The sequence below is a fragment of the Schistocerca cancellata genome, chromosome 11, assembly GCF_023864275.1.
Source record: "Schistocerca cancellata isolate TAMUIC-IGC-003103 chromosome 11, iqSchCanc2.1, whole genome shotgun sequence".
In the NCBI taxonomy this organism is placed as follows: Eukaryota; Metazoa; Arthropoda; class Insecta; order Orthoptera; family Acrididae; genus Schistocerca; species Schistocerca cancellata.
In genome coordinates, this window is record NC_064636.1 from 44,535,086 (window position 1) to 44,560,925 (window position 25,840).

The following is a 25,840-nucleotide window of genomic DNA, read 5'->3' on the forward strand; positions in this document are numbered from 1 at the left end:
GGACAACTGGTTGGTAGTCATACCAATATCAAAAGGTGTACAGTGACTGCAGCAGTGTAGGTAAATGATATTGCTGCTTTCACTGGTGACACGGACCCTGATGGGGAGGATTAATTGTGACAGCACTGGAATAGGAAGTCCTGGGTGGGTAGATTGTGCAGGTCTTGCACCTGGGTCTTCTACAGGGATATTATGATCCTTGTGACTAGGGGTTGGGATTGGGAGTGACATAGGGCTGGACTAAGATGTTCTGGAGTTTGGGTGAGAGACGGAATACAACTTCAGGAGGATTGTGAAGGATATCTGGTGGGATGTCCCTCATTTCAGGGAATGATGATTGCTAATCAAAGCCTTGGCAAAGGATGTGGATCAGTTGTTCCATTCCAGGATGATACTGGTGATGAAGAGTGCAGTTCTTTGTTACTGGTTCTTGGGGGGTAGTGGTAGGATTGAGAGTGTGAGGGGAAACGGCACAGGAAATACGTTTGTGGGCTAAGTCTGGAGGATAATGTCTGTCTGTGAAGGTCTTGCTGAGAGCCTCAGCATACTGAGAAAGGTAGTTCTTGTCACTGCAGATTTGCTGTCCTTGGGTGGCTGGGCTGTATGAGAGGGATTTTCTTGTGTGAAACATATGACAGCTGCCGAAAAGCTGCATTTCAACAGCTGTCACCCCTTTCGCAGCTGTCACCCCTCCCTTACAGCCTGTCCACCCGATACGAACTGCCTTGCTCAGTATGCTGAGAGTCTCTGCCTTATAAACAGGCACTATTCCCCAGACCTAGCCCCCATACAGATCTTCCATGCCATTTCGCCTCACATCCCCAATTCTTCCACCACCCCCAAGAACTAGACACAAATAAGTGCTCCCTTCATCACCCAGTACCATTCTTGACCGCAGCAACTAAACCACAACCTTTGCCAGGGCTCTGATTACTCATTCCCTGAAATGAGGGACATCCTACTCGATATCCTTCACACCACTTATAAAGCGGTGTTCTGTCGCCCACCCAAACTCCACAGTATCCTAGTACAGCCCTACATCACTCCCAATCCCAAGGTTGTGCAGGTAGTATGTTACCTTAGGTTGAGGCCAGGGTAATTATGGGAGTGGAACATGTATTGTAAGCATAACTCCCATCTGAGCAGTATAGAAAAGACGGTGGTGAAGGGGAGGATCCAGATGGCTCGGTTATTTAAGCTGTCATTAAAATCAAGCACGTTTATGTTGAGCTGCATGTTGTGCCATAGGGTGGTCTATTTTGCTCTTGCCACAGTTTGGCGATGGTCATACATCCAGGTGGACAGCATTTCCTATTCTAGTCCTGTCACAGGTTTATCCTGACACATCAGGGTGTGGGCCACCTGTGAAAGCAGCCATGTCATGTACCAGCTATGCTGTGAACATTGCATAGCTTTTTATATTGGTATCACTACCAACCAGCTGTCCACCAGCTTTTTTGAACTGCACAAATTGGAGTTATCCTTACAACACATTCTTCATTCCCGTAACTATCCCGGCCTCAACCTATGGTAAAATACTGTCCCCACAACCTCGACACAACAGTTTGCACCCCATCTGACCTATCATCTTCTCCCCATTCTCATCTCTCACCCTCTTTCTTTGCTGCTCTCTATCAGTGTATCTGCCCACCTTTTCCCACTCCTCTCCTTTTTGACTTCTTTTTGCTCCAGCTCCCTGCCCCACAAGCTCCTGACACTGCACCTGTTGACATTATAGCCCCTGTCCCCTGTACACTCCACCAGGCAGTGCCCCCCCCCCCCCCCCCCCCCACTCCGCACCCGTACACTACTATCGCTTCCCTTTCTGTGCCCCCTGCAGACTACTGCTTCCATCCCATGTAACAGCTGCATTCTGGCCCGAATTTCTGGAGTTGGCAGTCATGTGTGCGTGAAGTGTGCTTGCTTGTGTGTTGGTGTGTTGTATGTTTCTCTTTTGCTGATGAAGGCTATGACCGAAAGGTTTGTGTAAGTCTCCTTTAATAGTGCCTGTCTGCAAGTTAATGTTTCTCCTTTTAGGTGAGTAGCATTCTAACTTTGCCCCTGCATTGTAGACTATCACAATGCAAATTTAAATTCTTCATTTTGAACCTGAGATAATAGTAATAGAAGCATAAAAAAATTCCTTTAAACTCAGTACCGCCATTAGACTGTTGTTTATTTGCAGTGTTATATTTACACTTACACGATCATGATTTTGGCTTCAAAGTGCCATTATCAAGTGTTTTAAGTGTTATACAGTGCCTAAGATGGCATACTGTCGTATTTAAAATACACTATTAGACACGTTGCCTAAGCGCCGATATTTCTGGTAAAGCCTACTGCTTTGTTTCATCACTGAATATACCATCTTGACTCAAGTCTGACTGAGTATACCCTCTTGACCCAAGTGAAACACGGCACTAGGCTTTACCAGAAATATCGACCCTTGGACAATGTGTCTAATAGTGTATTTTAAATACAACAGTATGCCATCTTGGGCACTGTATAACACTTAAAACACTTGATAATGGCACTTTGAAGCCGAAATCATGATCGTGTAAGTGTAAATGTAACACTGCATATAAACAACAGTCTAATGGCATTACTGACTTTAAATAAATATATTATGACTAGGGCCCGGATTTTAATTACCTAAAAAAACAGTGAAATATGCAGGCATTTATGACCTAAAATTTACATAAATATGACCTTAAAAACTAAAATATGACTTAATAGAAGTTTACTTAAAGCATTCTTGTTTGTTTATTTAATTTTTTATTCACCATCAAGTAATACAAAATTCACTTCTCAAAATATTGTTAAGTATAGTTCTTTCTTTATGTAGGGTTTGTGGCTAATTTGCACCTATTTTTTGAATGTCTGAATGTTTTATTTTCTAAACACAAAGTACAGTGAAAAGTTCATCTATTGAAACAGTAAAACAATGTTTTTATTTGTACATAGTATTTAAAGCATTTCACATTATTTAATACCGTATGTCAACCTTCAGTATCTGCAAAGTTGCACTGGATCACAAAAATGCATTTTCAGGTTTTCCATTGTCAAAGATCTACGGTTGTCACTGAGGATAGTTTTGTACCTGGAAAAGCTTCTCTCCACTTCACAAGACATCAATGGAGTGTATTTGAAGGCAGCCAGGTCACTAGAGTTCAGCTTTGTTTCAGTATCTTCAAATGTTGCTTCCATTGGAGAACACTTTGCAATTTGATTTCACTTTGTCAGCCATATGACCACGAGCTCGACCCAACTCACTCTTCGTATGTTGCACAATACTCAGGGCCTCACATAGCTGATTGCCAACAGCTTCCAGATGTTTGATGGCTTTTGATATCACTGAAAAATTGGTGTTGATGTATGCCAAGTTTCGAGACAATGTATCTGTACAAACTTCTTTCACAATTTTGATAACACCTGATTCATCGCTATCAAGCTCACACAATATTGTCTTTGTTTGGGTGTAGTTGGTGCAGTAATACTCAGCAGCATTAAGCCAAGAACCCCATCTTGTAAGAACAGGTTTAAGTGGGAGGGGCGTTGAAGGTGCTTGTTCCTTGAATTTCTGCACCCATAGCGGAGCCTTCACATAGATTTTCTTGCCACAGGAAATTAATTTGTCCATGTCAGAGTAATTTAACGCACCTCTTCGGCAACTCTGTGCAACATATGTGCAAGGCAAGTGGTGTACACCATACTGGGGTAGAGAATCTGAAGCCCTTTGGCTGCTTTAGCCATATATGAAGCACCATCTTTTACAAGCAGCAAAACATTGTCTCTTTGCATGCCATCAGGCCACAGTAGCTTCAGAAAGTTGTCAAACAAAAAAGCAATCGTCGAATTGTTTACTCTATCGAGAGCTTCACACGTTAGTAGGAACATATCTCCAGGGCCATCAACTTTTAGAACACCAACAACATTTGCAGTATATCGCCCACTAATATCCATAGTTTCATTTATCAACAGCCAGATCTTTTGCTCACCAATAGTAATTCGTATTTTGTTAAGCACATCATTGTAGCATACGGATAATTAGTTCTTTCTCAGTGTAGATTCATCTGGAACCGGATGTGTTGCGTACTTCTCCGAGAACCGTCTGAAGCGTGGATTCTTCAGCTTTTCCAAAGGGATGTTGCAGGACACCATCATCTCACACAAATCTTTGCAGAATGATTGCATGGTTGACAATTGACCTGTCTATTCAAATAACAGCGTTTGCATGATATTTTCAGCACTTTGTTTCACACAGCTGCTGTGGTTAGCAATATTACAGTGCTGTTGCACATTAAAGCACTTTTCTGCACTAACTTTAATTTCACACAGTGTACAAAATAATATTTTCCCATCAGTACTAAAGAACTTCTCTCCAAATTCTCTAACATATCCTCGCAACTTCACACTGTCGGAGCACTTTGCTTTAGGCATGTTGAACAAGGCAAAGGCTGTATTCAAACTGGTTACTGGGAACACCTGTGTGACTGCGATGATTACTGCAGCAGAAGCCGCCTTTGTTAGCTCTGAGAGCATATTGTTGACTCTGCGCAACAATGTTTTATGTTCGCGAAACGACTGTTGTGGTACACCAATTCTGCTACAGTCCTGAGAAATAAAGCTGTGTACTAATTTATCTGTTTATCTTTCATAATATTACGTTAAATATTGTCTCATGAGCAACATATTCATTTTCTCATTTGTGTGTCCCGTAATAAGATACGAGAAAAACGGTATATGCATTTGTGGCAAAAGTTGATGGAAATATGACCTATTATATTAAAAGTTAGCCGCAATATGACCTATTACTAAAATTTGTTGAAATATGACTTTATATGCACAATCAAAATACATTTTTCGATACTAAAATGCCTAGATTTGTGTATAAATTGTTCTAAAGTTCAGAAAAAAATATGACTTGTCATTAAAATCCGGGCCCTAATTATGACTGTGCGATGGAAATCAGAATTGCAAGAGTTTGCTTCTAAATCTGTTCATCAATTTTGTATTCATACTGCTCCCATTGATTCAGTATTTTTGGATCACAGAAGCAGTAACACATTTTAGTAATTTGACAACATCTGCAATGCAGTACAATATGTGAATGTTGCAAACTGGTGTTCATCAGATATACTTGGTGCAATTCTTAATGTTCAAATGCTAAATATCAGGGGACAACAGCAACAAGAAAATAAAGATTTTGTATAATTACAGTGAAAGGGTTCATGTGAAAAAATAAGTATGATAAAACTTAATACAAAGTAAAACATACAGTTGTATTTTTAAAATTCTTGTAATTGAGAGGTATTTCTGTATGGGATGATACAGTTATGTTCTGTATGTTTGACACTGAAATTAAGACAGATCTTTGCCTATTTACAATGGGCAAACAATTAATTTTGGAAAAAAAATATTTTTTAAGTGGAGTAATAAAATTAATTATATTGTTTGGGTCAGGAGAAAATTAAAAGCAAGACCAATGTAAATTTAAGTCAGCAGACATTTCCTATACATTCAACTGTGGAGACACGATGCCAACTTTACAGAACTGTTATTTTCTACGTTGATGTATTTCTGTGTGTACTCATATATCTCTCTAAATCCACCTCTGTCATAGGCTTCTCCGACTTCATAATAGTCACCCTAGTCAGTTATCAAAGAACCTGCACTTAAACATGAATTATGAATCACATTGCAACTTAGCATTCCTCGCACACATACAAAGAATTTCTGTAAGCAAAAGCATGCATAGGAGACAAAAAATATTAGGATGGAGTAAGAACAGAAACTCAAGACGATGGACTGATAGTTCGACACTGATTCAAATGGTTCAAATGGCTCTGAGCGCTATGGGACTCAACATCTTAGGTCATAAGTCCCCTAGAACTTAGAACTACTTAAACCTAACTAACCTAAGGACATCACACACACCCATGCCTGAGCCAGGATTCGAACCTGCGACTGTAGCAGTCCCGCGGTTCCGGACTGCAGTGCCAGAACCGCTAGACCACCGCGGCCGGCGTTCGACACTGACTCCCATTCAGTCCCATTGGGGATTTACTCTTCAACATATATTTGGTCAGCTGCATTTGTTTTTCCTCGATTTGTTGCTTTAATTGTGAGTACTAAGGATGTATGCTTACATTGCAATGGAATGTTAGTGCCACCTATAACCGATATCTTCCTTATACCCAATATCCAGTATGATGCACCCTTTGTGAATTGCTCTCCATGGCACTAGACATGTCACACCATAGAAAATGTGGAAGCCAGGGGGAAGGCACATAGGACAATGCTAAATTAGCTTACACATAAATGGGCTTAGATTCTGTTGAAAATTACTTGGCAAATGACATTTTGGCAGAAACGTGTGGAAGCGCAAAATGTGGCTACATTCCACACTGTCCCCTGTTAATCCTGCCTGCTAATAGTCCCAGACTGATAAGCAGTATTCAGGAAACACTTGAAGGGTATTTACTGTAAGCTACCTGTTTCATGCATGAATTACATTTTCTTAGGACTTCTTTACTGGGTCTCAGTCTGGTAGTTGCTTTCTTACAACTTTTTTTACACATTCTAGTAGTTTTTCTTACAACGTGGTTTATGTATTCATTCCCACTTGTAAGTATGTCCAAACAGTCACTCCCAGATATTTTACTACTGTTGCTGTTTCCAGTGACTTATTGCCAGTCAGATAATACAGTAGTAATAGATAATTGTGTTTTTTATGTACAGTACATTACACCTATTTATGACGAGAGTCAATTGCCAATCCTGATTCAAGCGTTGATCCTGAATCAAGCGTTGATCCTTAGCACATCTGCCTACATTTAGCAGTGCAACTTTCCTATGTAGGACAGGAACATCTGTAAACAGCCTCATAAAGCTTCCGACATTATCCGTCACATCATTCATATCTTGAAGAGTGATGTTCCTACAACACTACATTGGATTATTCCTAAAATTGCTCTTAAGGACAATCTGTTGAGTTAAAATGGTAGAAACTCTTGACTCCAATAACAAGTCTATTTTGATAGACAGAAAGCTTGTATTGTGTTCACTTGGTGACAATGAAGAACTGTGTCAAATGCCTTCCAGAAGTGAGGGATAAGCATCAGACCAGGCACTTGCTTGTGTACAATGTGTCTCGTGGAAAAACATTCAGTTCAGTATCCCAGTGCTGTTGTTAGAAGTAAATATTGAGATCCTACAAATCATACTATTCATACTGCACCACACGAGAACATTTGTGTAACAGTCTGGCATACAGAAAAGTTACTTCGTTGTCTCTCTTTCTCTTGTTGAGCAAATTCTCTTAGTGATAATTCCTCCCTACACCGTCAAATGTCAGCTGCTTCCCAGTAAGATTGCATTCATTCAATAACCAAAATGGTTATGGAGATGGTTACATTGACAGTACAATAAAATATTTCTTAACACTATCAATAAGCATGGATGCTTATCTGAAATTGCTGAAAATACGGTAAGATTGCACACAATACCGTAATAATGCTGTCACAGTGGCACCGAAATCAGAGATTTGGTCAACAATGGACATTGCCCAGAGACTCACAGTATCATGCATGTGTGCAGCCTAAGTGCAATCAACTGATTCAAATTACATTGTGGCAGCAGATAGATTGTGAACAGTTTTTGTAGGAAAAAAATTTCTAAGTAAGAGTACACTTCACATTTTTCTGGAGTTGGTGTTTTAGTAAACAGAGTAGAACTCCTAATTTTAATTTAAGTGCAGCAGTGTTCCATACTCGAAATTAAAAAGTGATTTACTTGAAACATATTATTTATTTTATGCATGACAAAGAATATAAGTAGTTATGATTTCAACATGAAAACTTGCCAATGGACAAGCATGTGCACTTGATTCAATAATGTATTGAAAAATATCATCACTTGCTCATTCATGTTGGTTAATTTTAGGCTAAATGTTATTTCAGAGAGAAGTTATCTGAAAGTATGTAAATGTTTTTGAGCTTGAAATGACAGTGTTATCTGAGTTCACCAGTGATTGGATATGAATTATTATTATTATTATTATAAAAGCATAAAAGCTGAAGTACAATAAGCAGAAATGTGGAAGTATTCATTCTGCCAACTACTGATCAAAGCAGTTGGATGTACAGTGACTAAGCAGCCAGTCATTCTTATTGGCTGATACCTGCAAAAATTTGGTGCCATTGACTGCACCATAATGCGGTGACATCAAAGGTAGTTTGCCTTTGCTTCCAAAGTTAGTTGTACAAAATTCTTTTTGCACTCTTCAAATGTTCATGTGATAGGTAAGTAATAATCCATTTGTCTAAAATATATTGCACAAATATTACTTTATAAGGTTGTTTAGAAATACCAATCTAACCTATAGATAATTGTCAAAGGTAAATGTTTATAAGTTTCAAAGTTGAACTGTTTTTTTTCTTTGATAATTCGTATTGTCCTTGTTCAGAAGAGTTTCTGAAGGAGGAATTTTGAATACAGAGTAAAAAGAGGGTGAGAAACGCATTTTTTTCCTCTGCATTGAAAGGAAAGTATAGATTCTTATGTTTTATGTAAACCTTTGAGTAATAGTTTGAATTGTTACACTGGCATATAACTTATGTGAACCTATTGCAAATAGAAAAAAGAGAGAGTGACTTAATGGCTGTTGTTTTTCATCTCATCCAAAAGCTGTACGTGTGCTACCATTCAGTCCATTATATTATAGAATCTGTATTCCCACTTTTTAATAGTGCAAAGGCAAGATTTTTAATTACTTACAATTTAGAAATGCACCATTTATTTTATGATTTGATGTAATTTTAACCTTAACTCCTCATAGTTAATTGTAGTTGTAAATGCTGTTTATTGAGTTTTACCATGAAATCACGTACTTGTTGTTTGAATTTTGTGTTCTCAATTTTTTTCTCTGCTTGTCTTTTTTTTTTTTTTCTTTTTTCAGCATGTTCAATAGGGTGTAGTGATGACTGTCTTTATGACTGCAGCTAATGATTTCCTTTATAATTGTTGTAGTGTAACAGTAGAGTTTGTCTTGTGCATGTTCAAGTTTACTTTCCCTTATTTTTGTTGCTTCCTGTTTTTGTTCTGGTTTTCTAGGCCCATTCTCCCTGATTAAACAGTTTTAGTGTCTTTACTACAGTTGTGGAGCAAGCCTTGCTAATTCTGTTCTTTTTTGTGGCTGTTCTGTACCCAGCATGTTACATTTAACAAAAAGTCGGTATTCTCATTCTACTTGCACAAAAGCACTTAGTCTGAATTCAAACACCAGTCACAAATAGTGCTTCATTACAAGAGAGCATTTTGTTACTATGTGAAACACATCTTCCTCCATCTCACAAATTGGTACTACTAATGTACCTGAAAGACCAGTTAACTCAGGAAATGATGGGTTACCTGTACCAAATGTTTTAACTGTGTGTGAGTTCAAAAGTGAAGTGTGAATTTCTATAACAGCATGAAGCTATTGATGTCATAAGTGCCAGGAGTTATTTGTAAAAAATTTTAATTAGAAAATATGTAGGAAATATTACTATACCCAGAAAATTGAAGAAACCTAATTACAGTAAGTACTCCAGGATTAACGGAGACCACTCACTGAAAAGTGGAAGTGTTGAATTGTTGTTGGGCACACACAATAGAATGAAAACGTGCTAGATTTTGGAGTTATCTTCTGACAAGTTAGTCTACAACACACACACACAGTGCCTGTGCACTTACATCATGGTGCCTGCTAGAGTGTAGGGGCATAAGTAGGTTTTGTGTGTGTGTGTGTGTGTGCGCGCGCGCTTGCATTTTACTATAGCTTGTCAAAGAATAACTTTGAAAGATAGCAATTTTTTTTCTTTTGTGTGTGCCTAGCCTATGGACAATTCTGTCTTTCTGCTTTTCGATGAGTGGTATCCCTTAATCTTAAAGTATTTACATTCCACAAGAACTTTCCTATAACATGATTACAATAAGTTAGTTTTCCACGGGCTACATTTCATATCAACCTTATGGCTGTATGTCACTGTGAACTGCACTGACTTAAGTATGAACAACATTAATTTGCAACAGGCATTTCAGAAACAATTCAAGTGGTTGATGTGAAGCTGTTTTCTGGACACTGTATGCAAGGAAGAAATGAGAGATCATTCTTATGATAATGCTCAGAGGGAAATCCACAAACTACTCATGGATGTGAGAAGAAGAGCATACTGAGCAATAATATAAAATGGATGAACATTAAAAAGCTTATTATGAAGAATGATGTTGAGAAAGCAGATTAAATGTTATGCATTTATTGAGGTCTGCCACTTTAACAACAGTCCATGAGGGCGAGTTACCCATATGACATTTTTATCATCTCATAACAAAACTGTTCCTTTTCTGTGCTACAAGAGGTACATGAATCTGGGATACAGTACAAGAGGTACATCCATAAAGCACTCAGAAAGTGTAGTGTGTTGAGATCTCATTCCAAGGATTCTGGATGTGAACCCAACAGACGCAGATTGAACCTGTAGATGGGGTAACTGAAATTGAACCTGTAGAGGATAACTGGGGAACAATAAGCTACACTAAAAAGCCAGGAAATTGGTATTAGGCTGTCCTCCATATTCATAAGGCAGGTACCAGGAAATTCTTAACTTCAGATACAGAATGTGCAGCACAGTTAAAGATATGAAGAACTCGGCTTATAAAGTGTAGGTACATAGCACATCCATATCAAAAGCTGACTTGTACACCAAATTTATGGAAAACTGGATTTGTTTTTCACAGAAGCTGCTAAAAAGGTCTGACATTCACTGATCTTAAATAAATCCAATAAATTATGCTTCATATTGGGGAAGGGGGGGGGGGTCAGATTTCTGTTGTACAGTTTGAAGATGCATAATATGGCTTGTCTTTATTTGGCACGACTATGCCCGTCATATCTGTAATATTTTTAAATATTCACAAAGGTGTCTATGGACAAATACTGTGATATTGTCTCCAGTGTAGGACTTTTCAAACGCCTTGATGGTTACAATATACTGGTACCAAAGGCAGGATATGGCTGTACACTTCTTTCTGAGAAACATTGGAAGCTGTGGAAGTGCCTTCTAAGAAGTACAACTAGATGAGCATAGAAGTATATAATTAATTCGGTACATTCAAACAAAAAACTAAAAATGGAGTTTCTGCTGTTGAACATTGAGCGACACTGCAAATTAATCATTTTGTTTCACTACCAAGATGGTGATTTTTATCTTCAGTTTCTTCAGCTTTATTATTGACCAGTTGGACTTTTCATGTGGGTAAGATTCCCTAGTTAAAAATGCCTTTCATTCCAAATGCTTCCAAAAAGGACTTAACTCTTTAAAGGCCAAACTCAATTCAGAATTCATATCAAAGCATTCCAGTACAAGACGAAAAAACAGGCTCCATTTTAGAATGAGTGTGAACATTGCAAAGAGAGAGAACCTTTTAGTATCTGATTACATGGTTTGTGATCAACATCTGAAAGCTCATGACACTGCTCAGATAATCAGGGGTGATGCTAAGAACTTATATTTCTACAAAGGAAATACCATATGAGACACTAGAGTGACCAATTCTTAAATGTTGATCTGCAATTTGAATTCCTTATCAAGTAGGCATGACAGCAAACAGTGAAAATATTCAGATTACTACAGCCCAAACATAATTGTAACAGAGCAGCTCAGGAAAGGATAGCCGGCATCTTCAGAAGAAAGGAGGCATTTTTGTCACAAATATACAAATTGATTAGTGCAGAAAGTGGCTAATATTGGCACAAAGTAATTTCCACTACACACTCTACAATGGCTTGCACCATGTATACGTAAATGTAGAATGTAGATTCTGGTTGGTATTCACCGCAATATACACTGTGGACCCCAGGTTATTACAATATGAGAATTATAAGCTACAGGCTTGCAGTGAACAGCTTGCTGCACCAAATTAAAGGGAGGTCAAACATGAACATGCACAATACAGACATCTGAACTATCTTTTCAACAGCTGTTTTCTTGGTGTAGGCATCAAAGGTGAGCAGGCATTTACCTCGGGCAGCAAGAACTAAATAACTGGCAGCCCTCGCATCTTCACAAGACATCTGAGGTAATTGTTTTAATATACCAGTGGTAAATTCGTCTAAAAATGGGAGTTCTTGTGCAGCTTCCCACTATTTTGCATTTATGTATATGATGAGTACAGTTTTTATGAGATAAATGAAATATTATGCATTCTATACTTATCATACAGGTTTCAAAAATGCCCTTCACTTCCTTATATTTCTAGTATCTGCTGGATAACTAAGGTAACATACAGGAAGTAACTAGTTGAAACCAGCATAGAAACAGAGGGATATTCAAAAAGAAAGACTAGACTTTCAAATGTTATTTCTCAGTAATGACAAAAGATAGAAATAATGCTGGAAGCTGAGCAGTTGTAAATTTTGTGCATTAAAGATGATAATTTTGTGTGACGTAGCAAATATCAAAATGGTCATTTATATTTTACCACATATGAGCTAGGCTGCTTGTATATGCTCAACAGCTTAATCGATTAATATATTAAATTATCAGGCAGAAGTACTGACCATTACTTACCTTTGGGAGAAATGTGTCAGTACTGCCAATAGGAAACACAAAAATATGTACCCTATCCTAGCTTTCAGAACTAATAGTTTGTTCATTGGTAATTAGAGAGGGATTTGTTGAGGAAGATTAAACAGGAAGGTCAGATCACTCAGACTCCAGCATAAGAACCACATCAAAGTATGTTTCAAACTTTGAGGACACCTTAACATGTGATTTTTTTGTTATGGAACAACTATGAGGTACAAATTTTTATGTAAGACTCTTGAAAGGAACAAATTTTTTGTGTTGTAGATTTTTAATCTATGGAAGATTAGAAGACTGTGACATACCTCACATGTATTGGCGACACACCAATATGTTCCTCCTCCTCCTCCTCCTCCTCCTCCACATCGAATCAAGGGTTCTTCCATAACATCAGGGTACTCATTGAAAAATGAGTAATGGCTGGGATAGTGAAGTTTCTAGTACTGGAACATTAACACCTAGGCTTGTCAACATTATTTTATTAATTTGTCTGTCATCCAGTGCTCAACACAGATTCACAATAAAAATCCCATGGCGTGTGCGCAATGATGTCCTACTAAAACTCCCACACTGGTATTCTTGCTTATCTGTCTCTACTCAGATGTGCAGTTTTGTTTTATAATTTGACAGTTGATCTCCTGTGCTATAGCCATTATTACATGTTCAAATATTAATCCTTTCATCAGACAGACTTACAAGCACAACTGTTTTCCATGAATTCACAGCATTGCATTTCAAAGTGTAAGATAGGTAAGATAGGCATACGAGCCTTTCAGTGACTGCACAGCACCGAGGTTCAAAATGCAGTATTATGAACACAGGCACTTCTACAAGAATTTTCCATTTTTATCACACCTTCGTTTCTTCAAACAGCAGGCTGCCATTGTCAGATCAGAACTTAAAGAATCTGTACATCATATTACACCAAATAGTACATCAGTCGTACTCAGTACAATTATACACTATTCAATATAATACAGTGTCATGATTTTGTTTTGATCTGATGATGGCAGTCTGCTGAAACAGAAGTAATAGAGTGCGATCTAGACAAACAAGTGCATTATGGTCTCAAACCTCTGTAAAGACTTCTTGTCTTCCATTAACGGGCAGCTCGAACACTGCTTCTCTGTGACCCGTTTTCAGGGGCCAGTGATATACTTCTCTTATTGTTTCAACTATTCTATATTACTCTATCTCCCATCACAGGCCTAACATTGATGACCATTCAGACTCCGTGTTAAAAAATAATAACCAAATACAGAATAAATAATAAAAAAATACTGAGGTTACAGTCCCTTACAATATAATGAATGCATTTAGTTTGATGTTTGTTGATGTTTATGATGATGATGTTGATGGTGGTGGTGGTCGTGGAAGGAGGGAGAGGCCTACCCTGCTTGAAAAGCACCAAGGAAGGCCACTGAGCTTAACATTCCCATTCCATTGACAGATCTCCACCAACAATCTCACATTCCCCTCACTCCATAGGACACTGTGAACAAGTTTGGAAGTTAACTTAGGATACAGGCAAAAAGTCTGGTGATCATAAGTGTTACACCAACACCTTTCCATCCAAATTATGGTGATACAAATTTTTTCACCATAGGAAATCAAACAAGCAACTTCCAATTTGAGCCCAACAATACAAGTGTCCATTTAGAGGATAAAATCAATCTAGATGCACAACTTATACTTTTTTGGTTTGCATGCACTACAATTTTCAACAAATTTTCAGAGTAATCAGAAAGTTGTTATACAAGGTAGCTGCGAACTTGGAGCTAGGAAAGACATTGTGCGTTAACTGTTTACTCACAGTTTCAAACTTTTGACACAATAAATCATCATTTCTGTAATGCCCTCTTACCTTGAAATGAGCATAGATCATATAGGCAGAAGATTAAAAGCTTTTAACCTTTCTCTGGGTAGTGATGTTGGTATTTTGTATTTAATGCTCTAGTTTGCACAAAATAAAATTTTGTAGTATGATCTTTCTTTCTGAATAACATATAAAATAAATTCAGCTTTTCATGCTGCAGTGTCAGAAAAAGTGGGCCACATTTCACAAGACGTTGAAACTTTTTTCTCCTCATGGCAATGAGAAAACTCACAGATTTAAACTCTTCTGCAAACTACACAGCTAGAAATAAAATACAAAGTAAGGTAAATACGTTTACAGGCAGAACGCTGTGTAATTCCTCTTGCTGGGAGGAGGAGGAAGGGAGAGATGCATAAGGTGCTGTGGTGCATAAAGGTGCCCATAGTTTGTCACCAAATGTGATAGCAGCAGGTTCCTTCTTCCCTTATCAGCAAGATCAGAAAGAACAAGAAGAAGCAAAGTGCGTATAAGAATTTAGAATGAGGAGATAAATGGACACCAGAAAGAAAAGAGTAAGAGAAAAAAGGCCATCGGAAGATAAACATATAATGCCAGATCAACAACTTTAATGTTACACAGTATGTCCAAGTGATTAAAGTTATGTGTGAACCCCAGTAATGAGCAGTAAAATGTAAAATTTGTAATAATACTTACTTGTGAAAGGAGAATGCAATGTCTGTAAACAGAACAATAAATCACTCAATTATTTTTGTCAACGCATGAGAGTTGGGGAGACACTGGTTCTTCTACAAGAATGGTAGGTGGTGACATGATTGAACAAGCAAACCATCAAAGAAATTCATTAGTTGTCACCTGAAATGATAGATGGAAGAGCTACTGATGTATTTTCAACATGAAATACGGAGTTGTCATATTCCAGGAGATAGTTCATGGTACACATTAATGCATGCAGCTGCAATGCTCCAGAACCAGATTGTTCTTCAACAGTTTTTCCCAGTAAGATGTTAATTGATCAATCATACTGCCCATTATTGAGATTCAGCTGATGCTTACCGCTTCTCATTGACTCCTAGAGGTAGGAATCCATGTCAGCGACAGTAACAGTCCATCTAAAAATCACAAAAATGGCAAATTCAAGTTGCTAAAGTGTAAACATATTGGGACAGAAAATGGATGAGAACCCACTGAATACACCATTTTTTCTATACACGCGGGCATGATAGATATTACATATACATATTTTACATTATGGCATGAACTTGACTGTAATGTTTTTCTAGCCATTGCACTCATAATTTCTCTGATACTTAGTGCTTGGTATTACTGAAAATTTCATTTTGCTTTTTTCTCTCTTTTCATACAAAATTGGCTATATTTGTATAGGTGTGGCATTTTTATTGGCAGAAAAATTACCACTTTATTAAAAAACCGCCTAAGGTATTGGAAATTCTTCTGCACAGTTTTGTTTTAGGGAAATAGAAATGTCTTACTTCTGAAAAAAATGCAAATTGATTAATAGTCAGTAGTAATTTTGAATTGAATAATTTTTGTGTGTATCACAATGGATAGCATATGTTGTGAGGCATCAGTTTGGAAAAGTACATTTCTTTTTAGAGAAAAAAAATGAATTTACACTTCCCCTACACAGCTAATCTTATAATTTTCTTTTTCTCTCTTCTTTTTCTCACTTTCCTTCCATTTCCTGTCTCCACTGCAAATACTCATGATACCAATAAATATTTCCGTGTTACTGTGTGAAATGCTTTTCTTATTCTGGAACCTTCTTCTAAACTCTGTATTAAACTTACTTCATTACCTCTGTCGTCTTTGTTTGTTATTGAAAACTTCATTTGAACATTAATTTTGATTTGGACATTCTTTTTCTTTTTTTCCTTCCACAACTTCTTTATGTGTCTGCTAACTTTATCTGCCACACTAAATCACTGGACTCTCTGTCGCCAAATGGCATCGACATCCATGTTTATCGATCCGCCCTTGTCACTGCACTGGGAAATCTGTCTTCCCACGCACCTTTCACTCTTGTGCCACACCCATCACTGCACTCTCCCTGCGGGCGGTGTGGTTGGGCGTGCGGGCCGTGGCCCCCTGGTCCTTCTGGCCCTGTGTACCCCCCTCCATCCGCCGACTGCCACTACTGGTGGCCGGGTGATGCGACTCCCCACTGTGCTGAATGCTGTGACCACCACGTGCGACTCACCCTCGACCGCTACCGTGATGGGTGGGCCACCCCACTGTCACCGACCCCCCCGCCTCTCTGACGACGGTCTGTCCCGTCGACACCTTACGTCGATGGGAACCACCGTCATTTTGATGGTGATGCCGATTTCTGTGATGATGGCAATGATGATTCGTCTGCTGACGAATGTTGGTGCCATCACCATCACCGCTACCAATAATTGTCTATACGGTGGACTGTGGTGTAACTTTAATTCATCCCAATTTTTTTCAATTCCCCTTCTAATCTGTTCTGTTCCACAATCTGGTCTTTATTGACACCTTTTCACACCTCCAAAATTGACTGCTCGTTTTGGTGCACCCTTCAAACTTTGAGTTATTCATTACCGTCACTATTGATTCAAATCCCTCTTTCTCACTATAATTTATGTCAATGACTTGTAATTTATTGCACATTTTGGCAAATGAAAATTTTTATCCCTATATATACATATGAATATATTACTATGAATATTGCCTCACTATTTATACTGACAATCATCTATCACCCTTTTGTCTCAAAATTTAACTCGACTCTGATATTCTCATATCACTTTATGTCGTGAATCACATTTTTTCATGAAATTCGCTACCTAACTCCCTATTGAAAAAATGTGTTGCAAATTTCTATTACTTTATGCACAAATTTTAATTAAATGTGGAAAAATTAATATCGTTAAAATATGACTTCATCTTTTACAACTTCATTTCTGCTGTACAATTTTGCATCGTGTTTGATCTCTTTCTTCATGAAACTGATTTTGTGGAACTGTTTCAATTACATTATCATTACATGTGGTTGCTCAATTGGGAATTGATTTGGGCCCTATCTGTTGCACGATGGATGTCCATTTCTTAATTTCTTATTATGTGAAACCAATTGATGCCTGGTTTACCAAAAATGGTGCATCTGATTGCTCAATTTCGGGTGCTGGAATTAATGTCAATTGTCTTTATATACTCGTATAATGGCAATCTTTAAATTTTTATAACTGTTAAAACTTTATGCAAATGAAATTTCTGTCCATTTCTCTATACTGGCCTGAATAATATATAAATATATATGTATACAAACTAACATGTAACCTCATCTGGCCTTTGATGGCAATTGCTCAATGGAATTGATGGGGTCATTTGCTGAAATTATCACAATTTCGTTGCGCACGCCTTTATGTGGCCACATTTTGTCACGGTCTGCTTCATCCGTCCTGCAATCTTCTGATTCTTTGATATAATATGAACCTTTTATTGCCAAATATTTTGTTCACAATACATAACTCTTCTATAAGTGTTGTCACTTTTTTATTTTATTTCTGCATGCTCAATTCACACTATTTCACATCATCTGTGTCAAACTGCAAATATGAACTTCTCAACTTTTGTCCACTTACTATTTCTGAACTGAATCACTATTTTTTATTTGTTGCATCACTCTTGAATCAAACCTGATATTATTTCTATTCTTCTTTGCCCATCCTATCCCTTACAATTTACTGTAAATCCTTCTCCGACAAACTTTTGAATTTGACAATTTCACAAAATCTCCTTTATTCCTGCCCATCGCATCATTCTCCATGATGACACAAACTGCCACCTCCTGCTCACACTCCTCCTCCCTCGACACGAGCAGGCCTGCACCGTTCCAGCGCGCGGTGTCATGGCGGCCACCGTCGGCGGCGGACGTACCATCGGGGACGACGCCTCTCGCGCCCGTCCGGAGAACGCACTCGACGCTCTGCTAGACGAACTGCAGACATTTGCTCGCCCGCCCCCTCCTACAGGAGTGGGCTCCTCGAGCCTCGGCGAGACGGGACGCAAGGGTAGTGTCGATTCCAGCACTTCCCTGACGTCCACACCGGGCGGTGTAGGGCTCCGCCGACTACACTCCTATCCGAGCAGCTCCGACAGTGCAGGTGATGGAAGCGGCCAGTCTGGCCTCGTCTCACGGCTCCAGGTATCTGCCGGGGGCACGGGAGGCATGCTTACAGATTCGTCACAGCAGCAACAGCGCCCACCTCCTGTCTCTCCAAAGCCACCCGTCCCTGAACGCAATGCGGAGCTGCTCTCGCAGCTCGCTGGCAGGCGAGTTCCGCCCCCTCCTCCTCCACGAACATCGTCACGGTCACCTCTGGCATCGCCCACCAGCCCCTCGCTGCCGCCGAGGGCCCAGCACGGCAGTGCGGGGTCGGCAGGTACGCTGAGGAGGGGTGCGCCCGGGCGGGGCAGCCTCAGGGAACCGGCACGAGGTGGGAGTGGCACTGCCCTCTCCCTGGCACCAGATTCCGGAATGGACCTCTCGTCATCCACCGAGGGTCGGCAGCGCTTCGATCCTGCCAGCAACAGCTCCAGCTGCGAGTCGGTAAACTCACAGGAGGGTCTCATCTCCCAGCAGTCGACTCCACAGCAGCCACAGACGGCCCAGCAAGTGGCAGCAGCAGCTGTAGCAGCACGAGGGAGGAAGGAACTGTTGGAGCAACGTCACCAAGAGCTGCTCAGGAAGCAGCGAGCTCTGCAGGAACAGTACGCCCGCCTGCAGCAGCTGCAGAGGGGTGGTGCAGCAACCTTGGCCGTCGTGCCACCTGCAGGTGGTGCTACACCTGACCTCCTCCTCCTGAAGAAGACAGGCAGTGAGAGCAACCTCCTCGCGAAGATGGGCCTTGGGGCCGGCCTCGCCACCATGTCCGGGTCACTCACACACCTCGCCTCAGCTCCTCCGTCTGCTGCCACACCAGTCCCACAGCCCAGGACCAGTGTCCAACAACAACAGCAGCAGCAGCAGCAGCAGCAGGAGAAACCCCCAGCTTCCACGTCAGACACTGTGCCGTCAACAGCTGCCCCAGCCACGACAACGACTCCTGCGATGACCGGCAAAATATACGAGACAGACATCCTGTGACCCCTCAGGGACTGTCTGGAGCTGCCTCCTGACTTGATTTCTAGTGTTACCACCCATGAAAAATAAATGCATGTGTAACAGTAGGTAATAGAATGGAGAAAGTGCAGCACTATTGCTAAGAAGCCTGATTGAATATTTGTTCTCCTCTGCTGTTCATGGGGAACAATAGGAGTGAAATCATCAACTGCCACATAACAGTCCTCCATTAACAAAGAGTAAACACCAGCCATAGGTAATCATGTATTAGAGCATGAATATGATTGTTGTTTTCAACAAGTCTTTACTTGGAGCAACTGGTAACATTTTAAATCTGCATCAAGTCCTATTTTTCCATATTTTCTATTCTAATTTTCATCTTGTTCATTTCTTTTTCCCTAACACACATAAATGCAGTGTGGCTGGTCAATAGCTACATTCAGGATTTACAGTTCCAGTACATTCAGTGGACTTGTGCAGGCCACTCAGATCCCAGGTTGATAAGGACCACCTGTCGCAATGAGTGAAATAGATTCAAAATGTTCCCAAGTTAATTTTCCTTTGGTTCTTAATTTTGATGAAATTTCTGTTCCAGTCTTTTTAACTGGTCAGTAACATGATTCGTGGCTCTGCGTCTCAGTTAATTTTGTGCATTATAGTAAACATCACCACCATCTTGAATTCTATAAGTGAATTACCTGAACCATATAGTCTATCCTTTTTATACCTTTTTAATAGTTTGTAACTTGAATTGCCAACCAATTATAATCTTGATTTCCAAGTTTCCTGCCATGTATGTTGGCAAGCACATATTATACTAGTCACAGATCAGGACTCATTACACATTCGCATTCCAGCAGAACTTTCTAAAGGAGCTTGCAGAATACCCATACACATATTCATTTCCTTTTAAAAAGTAATTCATAGAGCCAGTTAGAAGAACTCTTGTCATTTGTAAAATCATAATACATTACTGTAGGTTTTCTAGAAATAAGCCCTTCCTACTTTAATCATCAAAGGATTTGAAAATCTTCCTCCATAAAAACGAAATATTATTATTATTGTCTCAGCCACACATTTGGAGCATCAGTGTGAGAAATACATTCTAGTCTGTAGGCTATGAATTTACTACTATATTAAGACTGGCCTGTGCTGCCTTATTCAAAGCTACTTCATTTAATGTAGTTTATCGCACACAATGTGAAGAAGCCAACATATCCCATCCCTGACAAGCTATCATATGTGTAAAAGCTATCATGGACAGTTGAACTAATGCTGATGAAAAAGTAACCAGTACTATGAAGCTTAGTTTTATTTCTGGTGACAGAATGTAAAAAGCTTGTAGAGCAGTTAGTTTGTCTTTCTTGCACCAACTGTTAAACAACCATAAACACATTCTCTCGTTATGCATACCATATTGGTGACACAAGTATTAACAGCCCTGGAGATGCTATTAACATTTTCCACTTTGAAAAGAGTGTGTTGCACTCACTTTATAAGTGATACAATTTTACTCTTATTATTATCATCATTTCATTATTTACGACGACAGCCACTTTCTCGACTGTATACTTGGCATATACAGACTCAGGGAAAGTTAATTTTGCGCCATAATGATTTTGTTACAGTTATTCCCTTTGAACAGAGGAAAGCTGAGAACTGGTCAGTGATGTTATCTGTATTCAAGCACTGCTTTATAAATGAATAAGAGGCAGTCAAGATGATATGTGTTTGGAATAATTCAAGAAGATTGACCAATCCCAGAAATGACAAATTGTTTTGTATCTCTGTTTTATTGTTAGGTTTCTGTAAGAACCCTTTTTTAAAGTATCTTTGAGTCAATTATACATGGTGGGTTCATCATACTTGTTCTTAAGGCATCTACTACATTCCAAAATCCTACTTTCTCCACTCCTACCCACCCTCAGTACTACCCCACAATCTCTGTCACGGTTCTGCTTTCTCTCATATGTTTATCATTTTTTTTAAAAAAAAAGAGCATATGCATTGCAAATTCGTAATTATGGTTACAACACTATCTTTGTTTACATTAACAGATTATTCCAAGTATGTGATGGCTGAATAGCTATAGTGTTGCACTTTGCAGTGGTAAGATGTTGAGCTTTTGAAATTCTACAGCATAGTGGAAAACTGACTGTTTCTTGTATACTATTTCTTAGTTTTCATTGTTGTATTTTCTACTCAGGGTGTTCACAACTACTGTGGGTTGTGTTTTTGCTATTGAATTCTGTGAGGAAGAGAAAATATCTGTAAAAGAAATGTGAGGACTACAGCTATTTTTATGTGGTCATTTCGGAGGATATTTTAGGCTGGAGATTCGTATCCTGTTGGCAAAGTGATTGTCTTGTTGATTTTGTGCTTTTGTTAATTATCTTCTTACAGTACTAAATCATCTGTGTGTTACGTATTAGCTGTTAACAGGTGAGTGCTGTGAACCTGCGACTGGTTTCATTTTCTTGTTTCCCCTCCACTGTTACAACAGTGAGAAGTAGTAACCTTCATGCATTATTTGAAATTGCCTTCATGCATTCACTTTACCTCATTTCAGTGGCACATTACAACCCTTGGTGTGAAGAATATCATCAAGTGAGCTTCTGAAACATGCAAATATATGTGTCTGTCCAGAAGTCGCTACTGACTACTACTGACTGTGTCATATTATGATTTGATTGTGGCCAATAAAATGTTGCAGACCAGCCTATCACCTTAATAAAGCTTTGTGCAGACCAAATTCACATTCTCTCACCACTGTTGTATGCATCATTCTTCTTCCAAATGTAAGCCACCATTGCAGTACTAAATACCAGTATCTATAGAAGGTTTTTTCATATCAATGTATTAAGAAGCATGTGGCAGAAATGAGCATAGTGACCCCAGATAGAATTGTAAATCATGAGACTGTTATTAGTTGATAATTTCTGTGCTTGTAATGTATCAGTGAGTAATTGTTACAGTACATGAAGAATCTCTGGATTGGCATTTCACTTTTTTGCAAAGATGTAAATACGTAAATTTGTGAACACCATTTCTGTAGTTCAGTATCTGTGGTACTATCAACTGTTAATTAAGAGTCATTTTGTGAATGGAGGCCTCACCTTAATGAAACTCATAAATTTCAGATGTTTGTACATCTCTATATTAAATTAATGAATATAATAATTATAGGCATCTCTCACTTTCTATCGCTCTTTTCCTGACATTCTCTCTGAAGTTTTATCTGTATATTTATCATCATGTTTAGCTTGCAGTTTGTAAGAAATATATCACCTGGAAAGACAGGAAAATATCTGCTTTGTTTTACATTAAGATTTAATACCAAAAAATGTTAGAACCTCTGTACCATATAAGAAACTGTTATGCCTGATTATGGGTGGAGGGCTGTAAAATAGAACTGTGCCAACTATCTCATATTTCTTTCTGTGTAAGATGATGTAATATTTACTATTGGTAGTCCTTCAGTCAAGTGATATGTAAGGCAACTATTTAACTATGTTCAGGGTGTTATAGTTGCTACAATCCACAAAATAATTGCAGGGGATTATGGTAAAAACTGGCAGTCAGGAAACTGGGACAACAAATGAATTGTTGACTTCACACTCCCCATCCCATTCCGCTCCCTACTTCTTTCCATTGTAAATATTGTGTGATTAAATTATAACCAAAGATGAGGAAAAAAATAAGTGTTATTACTGAAAGAAATTGTATGAAGTGATTTTGCTTTGGCAGAAGAATATGATATGAATTGTACTTAAGTGATTTCATGCAGATTCTGGTGGGATGCTGGAAGTAAATTGCTTTTAAATTTGCTGTCCAGGCTAAGGTGATTGTGTTGAAAGTAGGATGCCCATGGCCATAGGATGTTATGAAATAAATCAATTATTATCCTTAAACTTATAACAATGTCTTGTAGGTTATGGTTGGAAATACATTTAGTCATTATGTATATATTATCAGGGCTGCAGGACAAAGCCATAGACACAAATAAGTTTAAAAATGCTTAATTTTTGTATTGTTGTAATCTGAGGTCTCATAAGTGTATTCCATCTGTCATAAAGTTTTGTTCGTTTCTCTTGTAACCGGCTATAAAAGTACACATCTTTTTCATGTTGCTCAAGTGGACATAAAAATATGGGAAGGCTCAGTGAGCTTATATTCTGAAAAAAGACTAGTATGAAACTGAACTGATGACAGCTGCCATCAGTTATTGAAAATGTAATTGAGGAACTTGCCTTACCACATCATTTGTGAGCAAATGTGTCGCATGGGTGTGTCCTTTGTCAGGATTTCTCAGAAACTGAAAAGTTGTGGCATTCCACAAGTGTGTCAGTGACATAAGAACGTAAGTTCTCATCTAGTTTAAATATTTAAAAGTAAAGGAAGAGAGTTACATAAACTGCCATTTATTAAAATGTGTTTTGAATTAAATAAACACAACACCTAATACACCAAATTAGATCTGACCGCTCTTTTTATGTAATTATTTCAGTGACCTTTCGTATTTTGTTTGAAAGGATTTGAAAAAGAAACTATTTCTGTAGGTTTCACCTCTGAGAGAGCATAAACTGTGTGTAATCGTGTTTTAATATCAATTTCGGAGGTATACTTTGTATCTTATGTGAAGCATTTGATTAAAAATAGTGAACATAGAACTTATGGTAAAGGGATCTGCAGTTACTCCACACTGATCTTACTTTATGGAATTTGATTGTGAGGATCATGGATACTATGAGAACATTTGCTCAATAACCATAAACTGCTCTATACATGAAAGTGTGACCCTATTTTACTCCAGCAGAAATTCACAACTATTTCAGAACATACATGTTTCTTGCCATTGCAGAAATGTACTAATTTTTATTCCATGTGCATGTGATCACAAATGAAAGGATGTCCCAAATAATTTTCTGGTCTCACCTTTTTTGTTATACATGAGCAGCTTTTATTTATTTATTTTGTAACACAGAAAATTTTTTGTCTTATTTTTAATCATGTTTCTATTCTAAATTGAATGCTCTATGTGGGTATAGTTAATCAACATTTAGTATTTTGTTCAGACTAGTTTGTCACTATTATCACAATGTACTTAATTTGGAATTGCGTTGGACCTATCTTTGATCGGTAGACTGCAGTGATTTCTTTACATTGAGTATAAAGTAAACCATTTCAGTGCAGGTACTTCTTACAGTGAAAATGAAAGTTGCAACTTGCTTGAGCTGATGAATAAAATTGTGAAACAAATTAATTCCTCCTGCTGACCAAGCAGAAGAGGAACTTTCCTGTGAATATTTTTGTTGCCTTATTTTTGGAGTAGGATATACTGACTAACAAATGCGCTTTATTCAGACCATAAAGGGTATTAGGTACCTGCAGTGAACAACATTAAAACTAGTAGTTCGCAGTTTCCCTCGGGAAAAGAAAATGCTTCCATGTATCAGGTGATAATAAAAGCAAAAGTTAAATCCTGAAGCATAATGCAACTTCTATACAAAAATTTTAATTGTACACTTAAAATATTGGTTTCAGTGATGTTGTAGCCCCCTAACACCATGTATACTCAGAAAAGAAATGTATAAGTGTATTTACTAAAAAAAAAAAAAGAAACACAAGAGTTCCTGCAATAAAAGTGAATTTCTTAAGTATTAAATTTGTCTTGTTAGAATCCCAGTGGCCAAATGAAGTTATGGTTTTTCCTAGTGCTAAAACTAAAAAAAAAGAAAAAAAAGAACATTGTAATAAAGTTTGGGATGATGATATTATAACTGAACAGCCACCCCTGTTTGTATTCTTTCTTAATGAAACAAGCAATGTGTTTGTGTTCATGTTTTCATGTCAGTATATTACAACTGTCTGTCAAATATTGGAGAGTATATCACTGATTGTCTCAGATATATTTTCAGTGCTTGAGGGTTCCTTTAGATATTCTCTTTTTTTGTGAAAGTGTGTTTGTCACCATTGTGCTTTCTACTTTTTTCCACTGATATTTAATATGTAACAGGAATGGTTTCTACAAATATTATTATGTGCTTCAGTTTCTGCAGTCTTCTTTAGCGTTTTGCATTTAATATGTCACGTGCCTGCGCTTGGTTTGTTGAGATCCTAACAAATGACTTAAGATATACTGGGATAGTTAAGCAACCTCCCAAAAATGTTTTTAATTTATAATTAAATTTCACTTGTTGTTCAGAGTTAATTGTAAATGTTTGTAATTAACCAAGTAAAAAAAAGTCATCTGAATGGAAACTGTATATA

The 25,840-nt window shown here is 38.2% G+C and overlaps 1 protein-coding gene across 1 annotated transcript in view; it reads left to right on the forward strand.

The window, feature by feature from the left end:
- Window positions 1-25,197, forward strand: part of LOC126108511 (coiled-coil domain-containing protein AGAP005037) — a 249,741-nt gene extending 224,544 nt beyond the window's left edge. The window contains exon 16 of the mRNA XM_049913778.1: window positions 18,329-25,197. Within this exon, the coding sequence (XP_049769735.1) occupies window positions 18,329-19,594 (1,266 nt within the window). The 3' untranslated portion in view covers window positions 19,595-25,197. The remainder of the gene's footprint in view (window positions 1-18,328) is intronic.
- The last annotated feature ends 643 nt before the right edge of the window (window positions 25,198-25,840 follow it).